Here is a 15,125-nt window from a genome sequence, read left to right as displayed (position 1 = left end):
ATTTTGGTTCGGACTTTAGCAAGCATCATGGCACTTGACATGCTTGATTTGCTTTCGCGGGCCGAATCAAATGATGTGACGGGCCAGATATGGCCACCGGGCTTTGACTTTGACACCTGTGGTCTAAGGTTTCTGATGCTGCATTAAATGTTAATGTAGTCCTAAATTACTATCCTGAGGGTCCTGGAATTCAAGCGACAATGACAAACTCTGGCACTGGAGTAGACACATGAGAGTTAAATTTACACTTGAAAAAAAAATGTTTGAGGATACAGTATTTAATTGTTAAAAGAACATACACAAATTCACAAGTGATAGAATGCAAATGTTGAAAACAGCTATTTCAATGTAATTTGTATATATTCATCGATGTTAATGTGGCTTTAATGGTTACTGAGCATATAACATATTTAATCACACTTACGAAATGTCAATATCATGTTAAGTTCATTAACTGATGAATTTGTAGAGCGGTTCTATGGAAGCGTCTCCACATTGACAAAAGTGAGGACAACATCATGCAGGATGTTGATTCTGTTGATCTGGTTGAGCTCACGGACGCGGTGGCGGAATTCAAACAACGGAATGTTGTTGACCGCCACACGGAACGAGTCCTGTGTGCACAGGATCTTCATCTGAAACACACACACAATCAGTGAGCATTTTACTTTTGGAGTAAGTGTAGAAGTGCCCCACCGGGTTTACTTGATGCCACTATTTTGAAGTTTTTGTTAATATATATTCATGGGAACATGTGCAGTTGGCCTAAAAGCTTGAAATTATCTTAGTAGACTACATAAGACAAGAACACCTTCATATATCTCACAATGAAGGCGTTCCCAAGATATATCAGGTTAGTCAATGTCCAAATTGTTTTTGACGTTGACTTTGGTGGATCCGTTGTCCTTATTTTGGTTTTGGTTAGTATTAGGCTATTGAGCAACAACACAAGACCACGACTGACCTCCAGGAGTCTCCCTGTGGAGGGTCACTTCCCTGATCTAGGATCAGCTTTCCCAATCGCCTTTCCAACCCTTTCCATCTTTTCAGCCAAACGTTAGCCTGACATTCAACCCGAGGAGGGGTAACCTGGAGTCAGTCAAGGGCGTCATGTGTTGAAGCTCATATGCAGACCTGGCGGTTGCTACCAGGTGGTGGTTTTCCTTCAGCTTACCTCAAAGGGGCTTCCCAGGGCGAAGGGGAAGGGCCCCTTCAGATCTCTCTCCTCCGGACCCCAATGCTCGCCCACCTTGTGATTGCGCACCAACACTTGCTTTCCCCCATCACTGAACCGAGGGTTGATATGGAAGGCGATGTCGTTGCCTCGTAGGAAGTTTATAGTGAACCTATGAAAATATTGTTTGATGAATACCTCAAATGGTTAAATATTGAGAGGATAAGTGGCATTTTTTGTCTTTGTAGGAGTTTGGGGGGCCAAGAAACTCCTCATAATAAATCAGCAACCTGAAGAACATTGTTCACTTCAACTCATTTGCATTAGTATTATTGGATCAAAATCTAGACCCAACATACCAGGTCAAATCCTCAACAGAGGATATATAGGACCCAATTTGGACCCATTTGGAGTGTGGTAATCCTCCCCTCGAGCACTTACATTTTGGCATTCGGTTTTATCTGGCCCAGAATAGTCATCATCATCTTGTCATAGACACCTCGAGCCAGGTTCAGATTGTATGGTACACTCTACACGTCAAAACATAACCAAGAATAAAAAAACTTTATTACAGAAGTCATATTTTCTGCTGTACGTTGTTACTGTACTTACTAGTGGTCCTGACATTGGCGGGAGCCAGTGTTTCGGCATCAGGGCCGGGTTCTGTCCTGGCCAACCTGGCTGTCCGGGATTGTAAGGCCAACCAGGGTTTGCACCCCATGTCGGCAAAGCTGGATGGAGGCTCGGAGTCGGAGCTTGAGCAGGGGCAGAAACGGGAGCGGGTGCTGGGACAGGAACTGGCGATAAAGCCGGCACCTGGAAGGGTACCTGAGCCTGAACCGGTGGCTGGGCAGGCTGGTACTGGGCAGGCCAACAAGGCTGGCAGATTTGACTCTGAGCTGGAGCCACGGTCTGAACCGGAGCTGGAACAGGAGCAGGAGCAGGGATCATGCTTGCAGGTTGGGCAGGCGAGGGTGTTAGGATCTGAGGTGGGACCGGAAGAGGGCTGGGTCCAGAGACAGGCAATGGTTGAGTCCCCAACCAGCATGGAGTGTTTGGCTGCCCGGTCCAGCATGGTGCAGGTTGCAAGGCCTGAAGCATGAACCCAAATATATTTATTTTGTTCTTTTAAAGCTGATATCACTAAAATTATAAACTGAATACATGGTTGGACCTGTTGGGTGGGCTGGACCTGCTGCTGAGTGGGCATTAGCTGCTGGGTGGCCTGCACAGGCCAGTTGGGGAATCCAGTCCCGGGAGTCTGGCTTGGCCAAAGGGTGTTAGTCTGTGGGGCAGAACCAGGCGGGCAGCTGCCACACAGAACATCAGCATGCTGAAGGGGGAAAGTGGGTGAAGGTGGAGGAGAGGGTAGAGGGTCAGGGGCCAGGATGGAGATACGAGGCAGAGAAAGGGTTGACAGTATGGAGGACACCAACTTGGCGGTGCAACATTGACAAAAGCATCAAAATTCATGTTTAGAGAAAATAAACTAATATTCTTACCTGGGCTTGCATCTGATAATGTGGGGTGTTACTTACGTCCATGCTGCCTGGGCAAAAGAAATCGCTCCAAAAAATCAGCGTCAAAATTTAAAATTTTGCCCCCCAAAAAAATTTTGTTAGGTTGCCGTTAGCTACACTGAAAAGTATAATGTAAAATGCCTTCGTTGTTTGCAAAACATGCCAATGTGATGTGTGACAGAGTGCAATCTGATGTTTCCTAAAAATGTGAGCTGCTTCGCAAAGATCCTCAATTGTATGACACTGATTGAATATTCCATTATTTTCAACTTTTAATGTAAAGGAAAGGTGATATTTACGGAATACTAAGTTGTTCCTTGGTAGGTGGCGTCTGTCAATGCGAGTGACAATGTGAGCGCTCCTATTTCCCCAAATTGACCGAATGTTGCTGTGGTGGCACTAAAAGTCTGACATGAACCGGTGACTCACACGGATGACACACAGGATCATTGAATGTGAGGACACGTCAACAATGTGAGTGTCCTGATTTCAGCACATTGTTTGCCCTTGTGACTGCTAATTACATTTGGGTTGAAATATGTACGTGTAAAGCGAAAATATGCAGACCTACAGAAATGAGCACATTACACTAGCTCACCTAAAATAACAGTGTAGAAAAATACCAAAATGTCAGTTTTTTTTATATAAAGCAACATGATTGAAATAGTTTTTAAAGCTAAAATTCAATTATTGTTGCATGAATTTTTTACTTCACTTTTTACCAATAAAAAGAAACTTAGTAGTCAAACAATTTTTACACACGTATTAGCAAAACGTTTCATCTCCAATATCTAATATTTCAACCCTCTTGTGTACGGAAATATTCGGTCATCTTTGTATGTAACCATGCATTTTAATCTATATCTTAACTGGCGACACCAAGCACTGGTTGGACTACCAACTTGTTTAATTTTGGTTTTTATTTGTGGCATGAGAGCATGACCTTGTATTTCCTCACCGATTGTAAACAATTTGTGCAAATTATAGAGACAGTATTTCAAACCAAGCAAAAATTCGGTGGAATAAACTTTTTCAAATATTGTGTAAATATTGTATATTTCAGAATCAGAAAACCTTTAATCGTCCCACAATGGGGAAATTTGCATTCCACAGCAGCAATTTGAAAGGGGATTGGATTTGGATTGGATTGGATTTGCCTTTATTAGTCTCGCAGTGGAGAAATTTACATTTCACAGCAGTAAAATTATGAAAGAAATGAAAGTAGATGGGGTGAGGGGATGAAAGGATAGGACAAAAAAAAGATATTCTAAGCATAGTAAAAATGCCAGCAGACTGAGATGTATACTGTAAACGTGCAAAACCGTTTTATAAAAAAACTGTAGTGCAAGTATCAAGTATCAAGGTATATTGATATATGTCGCTGTATTGCATCAACACATATCTCCAGTACAAGAGTCCAGTTTTTTTTCCCCACATGTGATTATTGAGAATTGAGAAGCCTGACATCAGTCGGTAATGACCTCGTCTTTGACCATCAAGGTCTGTAGCAAAAGCATCAAAAGTGTGTTACAAACGCTTACCTGTGTTGTTGGAGGCACTGTCAGGCTGCAGTGTACTTGTTAATGCCTTTGAGTCGAATGGAAGCAGTCCAGCGGCCAGAACTAAAATCTTTTATACGCACGAAAAGTTGCTCACTCACTGAACACGCCCACTTTTCTGCAGTGCCTTGCAATTGTGACACATGAACATAAGATGTTTACCTCAATGCATCTATTCAACCCTCCCCATTTCTTATGTGCCATTTACCTCCACCAGGGTTTGTGTCCAACTTAACTTCATTTATCAGTTCAGTGTAATTTTTGTTTTTGTACTTTTTAAATTAATTCACATTCACCATTAAATCCTCATTTAATTATTACAGATCACAGTTGGCATTCCAATAATTGAAGTAATTTACAACGAAATGCCACATTAAAAAAGCCACTACCATATAATGTATGTTTGCGGTACATTTTCAGGTAACAACTACTACAAATAACACTCAGGATTTGACAATGACAATAGCTCGTCTGCGCGCATCCTTAATTGAATTGGCCAACAAAAAAAATCCCAGATTACTGCAAATTCTTCAACATGGTGTTACTGGGTGACCGTTAATTGTATAAAAACATCGACAAACAGACAAACAAATGCATTATAATTCATTTTGAAAAATGAACACGAAGTGATTATTTTTTATAAAAGTAGTAGAGGTGAATCAGAATCATCTTTATTGCCAAGTATGTAGAACACACAAGGAATTTGTTTCCGGGCGAACACGCTGCACTAGTGTCATTATCAAGAAATTGCAAAGAGGCACTATACAGTTCCATTTGGGCTACTGTTCAAAGAGTTAATGGCTTGGGGGAAAAAGCTGTTTAAATGTCTGCTGGATTTGGTGCGCATGGATCGGTAGCGCCTGCCTGAGGATAGTAGCTGGAAAAGGTGGTGGGCGGGGTGCGGAGGGTCCAGTATGATTTTCCGCGCCCTAGTTTGGATTCTAAAATGTAAAATTTAAGTAGAAACATTGAGTATAATAAACATTTTGAAATGAAAGTACAATTCATATTAAAAGCACCGGTTAATACACATTTAAAATGATCAACCTGCATAAAATGATTTGGCAAAAATAAACACTTCATCAAAATGTACATCTAAAGACAATAAATTAAACTATACATTAGAATTTAAAATAAAACAACTAAACTTGAGTACAAAAATAACACGAATACCAAAATATACATGTACATTGAAGTTGAAAAACAATTTGACAAAAAAAGTAAGTTTTATGACTAACAGTGTTTTGAAAGTTGCCATTATCTATCCATCCATCTATTCATCCATACAGAAGTGTGAGATTTTGCCGCAGTCTCACAATCCACCACAAGAGAGCGCCCTCATGGTTCTCTATGACGTCACACGATCAAACTGCTTCCCTTTTAAAACGATTTCTGTCGTTTTTTTACATTACAGTTTGAGCCAAATGTCATTTTAAATCAGAGTTATGACGGCCCTGTTGAGGCAGCCTGCGCATTGTAAGGTGATCAAAGCTCAATTTTCGAACCTGCACATGCAAATCATCAGTGACGTCAGCACTAATCCCAATGAGCACCGTGAATGTAATTGGAATGGAGAGTTAGCATTGCGCTAACATGAGCACGACAAGACCTGCAGACGACAACCTGCGTTTAGATTTAGAGAAGGAGATTTGTCAATGCACGAGACGGTGATCTTATCCCCGGTGCTCTCACAGGTGCACCGACACTTTCTACCACGGTGCTCTCCGCCCCACTCCTACAACTAATTCGCTTCTCCGAGCGGCCCGGATGTGGCGCACAGCCGGAGAACTGCTCCCGGAGACTCAACATGGCGTCGTTGGCTCACACGTAACACGACCCTGCTCCTCTCTCGCAACAATCGTATAGGAGAAAACGGGAGAAAGCCACGGGACATGTGAGCTCTTCCACTCGGCGACGAGCAGGTGAGTGCACGGTCGTATTTGCATTCTATTTCGCGCCGGGTGTAGTCAATGGTAGGTTCACGGTGGTGCAGGAGAAAAAAGGGGAGAAAGCGAAAGCTCGCCGGCTGCAAGGACGAAGCTCCCTTCATCTTAATGTGTCTGAACAACCGTGGATCGGCTTGCCTCGGTCCGGGCTGTGGTGACTCCCTCATGCGGTAAGAGAGCTGTCATTTGCGTAGCCCGAGCGTGTGTTGTCGTTGACTGTCGTTGGCTGTCAGCTTCCTCACCGCGCTTCGGCCGCTGTCCTTGGTAGTAGCAAGTGGGCATCACATTCCCCATTCAGGATCGGAATGTGTGGTTTTGCATCATTTTACATGCTTTCTTCCTCTGCCGAACGCTAATAATCTGTTTTACCCTCCGCTTAACTGTTGAATGTGTCATCGATTTCATCACTTGTATTTTTGCAGCACGAGTACACTGTATGAAAGCATTAAAATATGGTATGCATGCACACACTCAGCCTCCACTGTGTGCTAATGTAGGGCAGGTAAATAAAGGGCGGCAGATAACTTTTTTTTCCTAATTCATTGTGGCCGCGGGATTAGAATAGTATAGTGAGGAGGGAAATTAAGTGTGCTCGCTACCACAACACACAGACACACTTGCTAAACTCGTCATCGCCACAAGTGCAAACATCACCTTAATGGAAGTACAGTAATACTATCAAATAACAATATCTAAACACAATTTACACAACACCCCAAGCACTGGTTGGACAACTTGTTTGATTTTGGCCTTTATTTGTGGCATGAGAGCATGACCTTGTATTTATTTCCTCACTGAGTGTAAAAGATTTGTGCATATTAGAGATACAGTATTTGAAACCAATTCTGTGGCATTTACTTTTTCACATATTGTATAAATATTGTATAGTTCAAAATCAGAAAACCTTTACTCATCCCACAATGGGGAGTTTTGCAGTCCACAGCAGCAATTTGAAAGGGGATGGGATGGGGTGAAAGGATAGAAACAAGATATTCTAAGCATAGCAAAATAAAAATATCAACTGTATACTGTAAATGTGCAAAAATGTTTCATAAAAAACTGTACATAGTGCAAGTATCAAAGAAAGGGTATATTGATATTTGTAGCTGTATTGCATCAACACATTTACAGTACAAGAGTCAATTTTTTCCCCACATATTCTGATTGTTTAAGATTCACATTGTCAATATGTCAATTCAATAGACACTGTTTGTATTTCCCCAAATAGTGGACGTTACCCTGACAGACACTTGGTGTGTCAATCCACTGCAAAAAAAAATCCCTGTTCTTTTTTGTCATTTTGTTAGTTTGAAACCAAACACGAGATGGCCTTTTTTAAAAAAAATAAGCATCAATCAGTTTTTGACAGTAGTGTTTGCATGCATGTCCATGCATGTACTCTTTACACTGGGGATTCACATAATGTTCAAAGCTTTCGGGAATGCTATAGCCTACGCGAATAATGATTCATTACTAGCTTTCAATCCATCATAACCTGAAAACTACCCCGCCCCCACATTTCTAGATACTTAGCTATCATCTCTATTGCTGTCAACAACAAAAAATAGGACAAAATATTATTTTCAATGACCCTTTAATCAGAGAGGAGACACAAATTGTTGGTCACGCGTTGATCATAGTTTTGACAAATTAAAATGAGACAAAATGTGATTTACAACATAAAATAAACTATGTATTCTATGTCATGCAAGCTCATGCATATTGTGTTGCAACGTTGCAACTCCTTTTCCCAATTCCGATGAGCCGTATCTGTTTTTTAATTTTTTTTTTTCGCACATCTTGCCACCTCTGCTGAAATATCTGATTAAATATAGACTAAAATAGTTGATAAAATAATTAATTTATAAATAAACACACGTGGAAAGAAAACATGGACTCACACATTGCAAATAGCACAGCCACTTTTTGTCGAGTCAATACACTTTCATTCAGTACAGTTTTTATTTGATATTTTTATATTTTGCATGTGTTGGAGTCTAATTCACACTCTATCACTATGTAAAGTTCTTTTTATGATTTCTTTAATGCAGTTGTACATTTCAGACTCCTGACATTTTCATTTATGCATAGAATTCTTTATTTTATCTTTTCACCCCCCAACCCCTTTCACTTTTTCTGCTGTAGATTGCAAATTTCTACATTGTGGGACTATTAAAGACTTTATTATTCTGATTATTGACAATCCAGACTAAAATAAGAATAAGACTAAAATGCTCACAATTTTATCGGGCTAAAAAGAACATGAGCAAGCCTAAAACTAATTAAAGAGTAAAAATAACAGTTTCACACAAAGAATCGACTAAACAGGCCGAGCTATCATGTACAGTATTTTTGGTGTCTTTGGTTGCTCATGCTAAATTACATAAGATGGAGTCACACGGTGAATAATTTAACCAGGCGGAGGAAGTCGGCGGTTATGCGTGACTCCCCCACTGGTGCCGTTACATCATTCGAAGCGGCATCTTTATGCTAGAGTGCTTACCTGTGTGACAGTTTGGAGCCTTTCGGAAAACCCAGATGGAAGTTTTGTATTTTATTTATTTATTTTTTAAAGCCTTTCTCTGGTTGCCTGGATTTTGAAAAATAGGCCCCAACCTTTACAAATGACACTTGGAGAGTGCACAGAAAGCCTTGTAAGGCAGATGAGGACAAGAGGCCTTGTAAGGGCTGAGGAGGATGATGAGATGATGGCAGGATACTTAAAGGACAACCAACGTCACTTTTTTGTTTCCCAACTGACATCAGAAAACGTTTTAGAGCATCTAAAATACCCAAAACAGGCAATATATTTTTATTCAAATGCAAAACACCAATAAAAATGACTTAAAGTGTCCAAAATCTGCAAAAAATTGAGCTGCGAATTGGGCATTTTCAGAAAGTCCCGCCCCCAGTTCGTGAAATCACGCCAAGATGTCATTGCTGGAGAATCAAAACAATGGCTTCAGATTCGGAGAATATGCTTTCTTGTTACACATCCAGTTATGAATATGATTCAAATAGTTCTGAAGAGGAAAGCATACATGTTTGCAATCGATTAAAGAATTTATTTCGTGCAATTTTGAGGCAACATTGGGGGGAAATGTCTCACACAAAAATAGGCAGAAAATGCCCTCCGAGCTCCTGTGAGGAATGAATCAGCCCGTTTCCACAGGCTGATAAATTCCTTACACGGAGCTTGAACGTCCTCTTCTGGCTAGGGTTACACACTACTTCTACGGTGAGGGGGAAATGGATTGTGTGGCTGCTGACAGTAATTGCGAGGCCTGTTGTGGCTTAATATTAGTTCACATATAAGGCACACCTGCGTAAAAGTCCCAGGTTCATCGTTTGCGGAAAATGAAGGCTTTTGGATGCGCCTTATACACCAGAAAATACGGTAGTTTGACATTTCAGCTTTGTGTGTGAAGACTTACTTTTATATTCATCACAAGTGTAAAGAACACAGAGCTTTCCATGGTTGGAATACAAGCAAATGGCATTGTGCAAGCGTGGCATCTTTCCACTAAATCTGAACATTGGTCATTTTGCTGTGAAGCACGCCATTTTAAATTCCATTTGAAGTCAGTTGATATCTAAAAGAGCAGAACATACCAAAACATCAGTGCAGTTGATCATTGACCATTTCCCATTTGCCTGTAAAGACTTGCATTTTACCAGAGGTATAGAGACGCTCCCCAACTTATGAACGAGATACGTTACAAATGGTCGTTTGTAAGTTGAATTTGTTCATAAGTTGATTCAGTGCTGTATTATGTATGGAATGTGTGTTTAAGGCTTATGTAAGTATATGTTCAAGGTTTATATAAATATCTTTAAGGCTTGTATAAGTAACATGTATTGGTTTGCATTGAAAAATAAACATCTCATAAAATATATGCTCTATAAAGATATGTACATGTACAGCTGGAGAGAATACTACATATGTTACTGCAAAAATGTTTGTAACTCGAATGTTCGTAAGTAGGGGAGCGTCTGTGATATTGAACCACAGCAGGTCTCGCAACGACTTTCAGCGGCTACTGACTCCATTTACCCCTCTAGAAGTCATGCGCAACCCTAGGCTCTCCTATTGAAAAATAAACATTTAATAAAATATATGCTCAATAAAGATATTTACATGTAAGACTGGAGAGAATACTACATATGTTACTACAAAAATGTTTGTATGTATCGTTGTTCGTAACTTGAATGTTCATAAGTAGGGGAACATCTGTATTCAATATGAAGAGAGCTTACAGTATCCCTAGAGGGAAAGTGCAAACATATGAAATGCTAAAATTTTATAGATTTGCACAAAACCTAAAGGAAGACAATAGGGGGGAAGCCATTTTGAAGTTTTTACTTTTTAAATACGATACCTCAAGCGAATGCTGATGCCATGTTAATTTTCGTCATTACCATAGTTGAGTGCATACACGCACACACACTCACACACAAAGCCTTAAGCGTAGTCCTTCCATAGAATTAGAGACACGTAACCTAAATCCTCTTCACATTTCTCCGCTCAATGAGGCCGTTCTACTTCTTCTGGCAACGTGTGTGTGTGTGTGTGTGTGTGTGTGTGTGTGTGTGTGTGTGTGTGTGTGTGTGTGTGTGTGCGTGCGTGTTGGGTGTGCGTCTGTGTTGCTGAGGAGGTCTAGTGAAGCCTGAACGTCCAGCTCTGCCTGAAGGGCTTGGAGAGCCGCATCTGCCTCAGCTGCCCGACAGGCTGAGGGGACCAGGCAAGCGTGCTGTTTCAAAAAAAAAAAAATATATATATATATATATATATATATATATATATATATATATATATATATATATATATACAGTAAAGTCTCGTTATATCGATATTCAAGGGAGTCCGAAAAAATATCGATATAACCGGGACTGTCGATATATCCGATGTTGCCTGGATTTTGAAAAATAGGCCCCAACCTTTACAAATGACACTTGGAGAGTGCACAGAAAGCCTTGTAAGGCAGATGAGGACAAGAGGCCTTGTAAGGGCTGAGGAGGATGATGAGATGATGGCAGGATACTTAAAGGACAACCGCCGTCACTTTTTTGTTTCCTAACTGACATCACAAAACGTTTTATAGCATCTAAAATACCCAAAACAGGCAGTATATTTTTATTCAAATGCAAAACACCAATAAAAATGACTTAAAGTGTCCAAAATCTGCAAAAAATTGAGCTGCGAATTGGGCATTTTCAGAAAGTCCCGCCCCCAGTTCGTGAAATCACGCCAAGATGTCATGCATTGCTGGAGAATCAAAACAATGGCTTCAGATTAGGAGAATATGCTTTCTTGTTACACATCCAGTTATGAATATGATTCAAATAGTTCTGAAGAGGAAAGCATACATGTTTGCAATCGATTAAAGAATTTATTTCGTGCAATTTTGAGGCAACATTGGGGGGAAATGTCTCACACAAAAATAGGCAGAAAATGCCCTCCGAGCTCCTGTGAGGAATGAATCAGCCCGTTTCCACAGGCTGATAAATTCCTTACACGGAGCTTGAACGTCCTCTTCTGGCTAGGGTTACACACTACTTCTACGGTGAGGGGGAAATGGATTGTGTGGCTGCTGACAGTAATTGCGAGGCCTGTTGTGGCTTAATATTAGTTCACATATAAGGCACACCTGCGTAAAAGTCCCAGGTTCATCGTTTGCGGAAAATGAAGGCTTTTGGATGCGCCTTATACACCAGAAAATACGGTAGTTTGACATTTCAGCTTTGTGTGTGAAGACTTACTTTTATATTCATCACAAGTGTAAAGAACACAGAGCTTTCCATGGTTGGAATACAAGCAAATGGCATTGTGCAAGCGTGGCATCTTTCCACTAAATCTGAACATTGGTCATTTTGCTGTGAAGCACGCCATTTTAAATTCCATTTGAAGTCAGTTGATATCTAAAAGAGCAGAACATACCAAAACATCAGTGCAGTTGATCATTGACCATTTCCCATTTGCCTGTAAAGACTTGCATTTTACCAGAGGTATAGAGACGCTCCCCAACTTATGAACGAGATACGTTACAAATGGTCGTTTGTAAGTTGAATTTGTTCATAAGTTGATTCAGTGCTGTATTATGTATGGAATGTGTGTTTAAGGCTTATGTAAGTATATGTTCAAGGTTTATATAAATATCTTTAAGGCTTGTATAAGTAACATGTATTGGTTTGCATTGAAAAATAAACATCTCATAAAATATATGCTCTATAAAGATATGTACATGTACAGCTGGAGAGAATACTACATATGTTACTGCAAAAATGTTTGTAACTCGAATGTTCGTAAGTAGGGGAGTGTCTGTGATATTGAACCACAGCAGGTCTCGCAACGACTTTCAGCGGCTACTGACTCCATTTACCCCTCTAGAAGTCATGCGCAACCCTAGGCTCTCCTATTGAAAAATAAACATTTAATAAAATATATGCTCAATAAAGATATTTACATGTAAGACTGGAGAGAATACTACATATGTTACTACAAAAATGTTTGTATGTATCGTTGTTCGTAACTTGAATGTTCATAAGTAGGGGAACATCTGTATTCAATATGAAAACCAGAGAGCTTACAGTATCCATAGAGGGAAAGTGCAAACATATGAAATGCTAAAATTTTATAGATTTGCACAAAACCTAAAGGAAGACAATAGGGGGGAAGCCATTTTGAAGTTTTTACTTTTTAAATACGATACCTCAAGCGAATGCTGATGCCATGTTAATTTTCGTCATTACCATAGTTGAGTGCATACACGCACACACACTCACACACAAAGCCTTAAGCGTAGTCCTTCCATAGAATTAGAGACACGTAACCTAAATCCTCTTCACATTTCTCCGCTCAATGAGGCTGTTCTACTTCTTCTGGCAACGTGTGTGTGTGTGTGTGTGTGTGCGTGCGTGTTGGGTGTGCGTCTGTGTTGCTGAGGAGGTCTAGTGAAGCCTGAATGTCCAGCTCTGCCTGAAGGGCTTGGAGAGCCGCATCTGCCTCAGCTGCCCGACAGGCTGAGGGGACCAGGCAAGCGTGCTGTTTCAAAAAAAAAAAAATATATATATATATATATATATATATATATATATATATATATATATATATATATATATATATACAGTAAAGTCTCGTTATATCGATACGCAAGGGAATCCGAAAAAATATCGATATAACCGGGACTATCGATATATCCGATCCTGTGGGGGGGGGGAGTGCGTAAATGCGGCATCTTTGTTATGGCATGTAATTTCATCATTGGGTTCATGGATTGCGTATCTAACATGTTTTTTGTACAGTAGTGAAGTGAAAAATAAAGTTGTGCATAAAATAAAAACGTCTTTACACTTTTTAATGACTATTTCCTTTAAAAAATGCAACCAACCAATGCTAAATCGTCAAGTTCTATTCACACGAAGTCACGAACGCCAGCATGTACAATCATATGAAAAACAGTGATTGTTGCAAACAATAAAGATATCTGGATGCAACACAATTAAATACTGTACATGGATGAAAAACTGCAACGTTTACATAACTTACGTGACGTTCGAGAGTGGCTGAATAGAATGCCGGCGCGCAGCTGGGACGTTACAACAGCTTTTTGACTGACTCAAGAAACACAAAAAGTGATGTTGGTTGCCCTTTAATGCACAGTATGGAATGTACAGTCATTTTCAAAATCATGACGCTTCAGCAGACAACACAACAAACATTGTTGCAAAAAACGCTTGCATTCATGTAACAGTACATGTACATAACACTGCAATTAGTATGTATGTAAGCTATTTAAAAAAGTCATCAATCTTCTTCTGCTTCCCATTTTTATATTTTAATATGAACACTTCCATCTTGTTTAACGTTTCTAAAAAACCGGATGCATTTTCTACGGATTCAAAGAAAGATCGCGTGTCCGCAACCCCTTGCAACGCTTTTGTCGAAGTTGCAAAAGGTGTGCATTCAGTCGCTACTTCTTCATCGTCATCAGCATCATCATCATCACGGGAATCTACTGTGGCATACTTGGCTTTGACCTCCGCTGCGATATCCGCATCTGATGAGCTTGGGAATGTCGCAATGTCTTTGTCGACTGCGACATACGATGCAATGTCGGCGACTTTTAGCTTTTCAGCCAACACTGCAAGAGGAATGTTGTCGTCATCCTCTTCGTTAGCTGCAGATGTTTCCTCACTGCACCCTGGATTTTCAAATTTGCAGTGACGGAAGCAGTTCTTGATGGTGTTTTCGGACACCGTGCTCCACGCTTTGGAAATTGCTCTGATGGCATCCAAAACAGTCCATTGTTGAAGACACACGAGCAGCCGTCTGATACACACGAGCTGCCGTCTGAAAATGGCGTCTGCTCGGGAGAGCTGCCACGTAACAAGACACGTGACCAAGTTGACCAATGGCGCGACGGATATATCGATGTAAACAACAAAAATGGCCGGCGGGGGATGAAAAGGAGCACCGTAATAACCGGATTATCGTAACAACCGGGTATCGTACTAAACGGTACTAATTATACATAAAAAGACTAGAAATGTGCAAGGGAAATGAAAATAATATCGTAATAAGCGGTACTATCGTTATAACCGATATCGATATAACGAGACTTTACTGTATATATATATATACACAGTAAAGTCTCGTTATATCGATATTCAAGGGAGTCCGAAAAAATATCGATATAACCGGGACTGTCGATATATCCGATATCGATATAACGAGACTTTACTTTATATATATATATATATATATATATATATATATATATAAATAAGCGTTGATTTGGGACAATTGTGTCATGGAGTCAGCGCGCTAGCTATGCCCGCCCCTCGGAAATGCATCTTCCCTTCAAATTGGTTGCTGGTTTTGTGCCTTGTTGTTGTTGTGGTTGTTGGCTGTAACTGTGTATCTCTG

At 40.2% G+C, this 15,125-nt stretch overlaps 2 protein-coding genes across 7 annotated transcripts in view; one reads left to right on the top strand and one right to left on the bottom strand.

Moving 5' to 3' along the window:
* Nucleotides 1-260: 260 nt before the first annotated feature.
* Nucleotides 261-4,341, bottom strand: LOC148883896 (uncharacterized). 3 transcript variants are annotated; one of them, XM_089022624.1, is made up of 8 exons: nucleotides 4,236-4,287; nucleotides 2,713-2,723; nucleotides 2,349-2,609; nucleotides 1,787-2,266; nucleotides 1,616-1,704; nucleotides 1,175-1,346; nucleotides 965-1,089; nucleotides 498-635 (listed from the first exon to the last, which is right to left on the bottom strand). In XM_089022624.1, the coding sequence occupies exons 2-8, from the start codon at nucleotides 2,716-2,718 to the stop codon at nucleotides 632-634; spliced, it is 1,137 nt and encodes a 378-aa protein (XP_088878750.1). In that variant the 5' UTR covers nucleotides 2,719-2,723; nucleotides 4,236-4,287; the 3' UTR covers nucleotides 498-631. The 3 variants fall into 3 exon arrangements, with proteins under 3 accessions (XP_088878751.1, XP_088878749.1, XP_088878750.1); XM_089022625.1 differs by lacking the exon at nucleotides 965-1,089 and having other exon boundaries at nucleotides 261-635; nucleotides 2,349-2,507; nucleotides 2,677-2,723; nucleotides 4,236-4,341; XM_089022623.1 differs by lacking the exon at nucleotides 965-1,089 and having other exon boundaries at nucleotides 261-635.
* Nucleotides 4,342-5,812: 1,471 nt separating this feature from the next.
* Nucleotides 5,813-15,125, top strand: part of pak5 (p21 protein (Cdc42/Rac)-activated kinase 5) — a 55,195-nt gene continuing 45,882 nt past the window's right edge. For 3 of the 4 annotated variants that reach the window (XM_089021692.1, XM_089021688.1, XM_089021689.1), the window contains exon 1: nucleotides 5,813-6,175. The gene's annotated coding sequence lies outside the window, so the exon portion shown is untranslated. Of the gene's footprint in view, nucleotides 6,176-6,214; nucleotides 6,370-15,125 lie in introns of those variants that run through there. The other variant, XM_089021690.1, reaches the window with a different exon arrangement.

This window comes from Hippocampus bargibanti, linkage group LG19, assembly GCF_051943395.1.
Source record: "Hippocampus bargibanti isolate YZ-2025 linkage group LG19, ASM5194339v1, whole genome shotgun sequence".
NCBI classification, from domain to species: Eukaryota; Metazoa; Chordata; class Actinopteri; order Syngnathiformes; family Syngnathidae; genus Hippocampus; species Hippocampus bargibanti.
This window is presented reverse-complemented; position numbering and strand designations above follow the sequence as displayed.

What these genes read in the sequence shown, in the direction of transcription:
- LOC148883896 (XM_089022623.1), bottom strand. An exon ending in AGGTCCAGCCCACCCAACAG is followed by an intron (nt 2,267 to 2,348) that starts GTCCAACCATGT and finishes TTCATGCTTCAG; the next exon opens with GCCTTGCAACCTGCACCATG. An exon ending in CCCTGGGAAGCCCCTTTGAG is followed by an intron (nt 636 to 1,174) that starts GTAAGCTGAAGG and finishes TGTGTGTTTCAG; the next exon opens with ATGAAGATCCTGTGCACACA.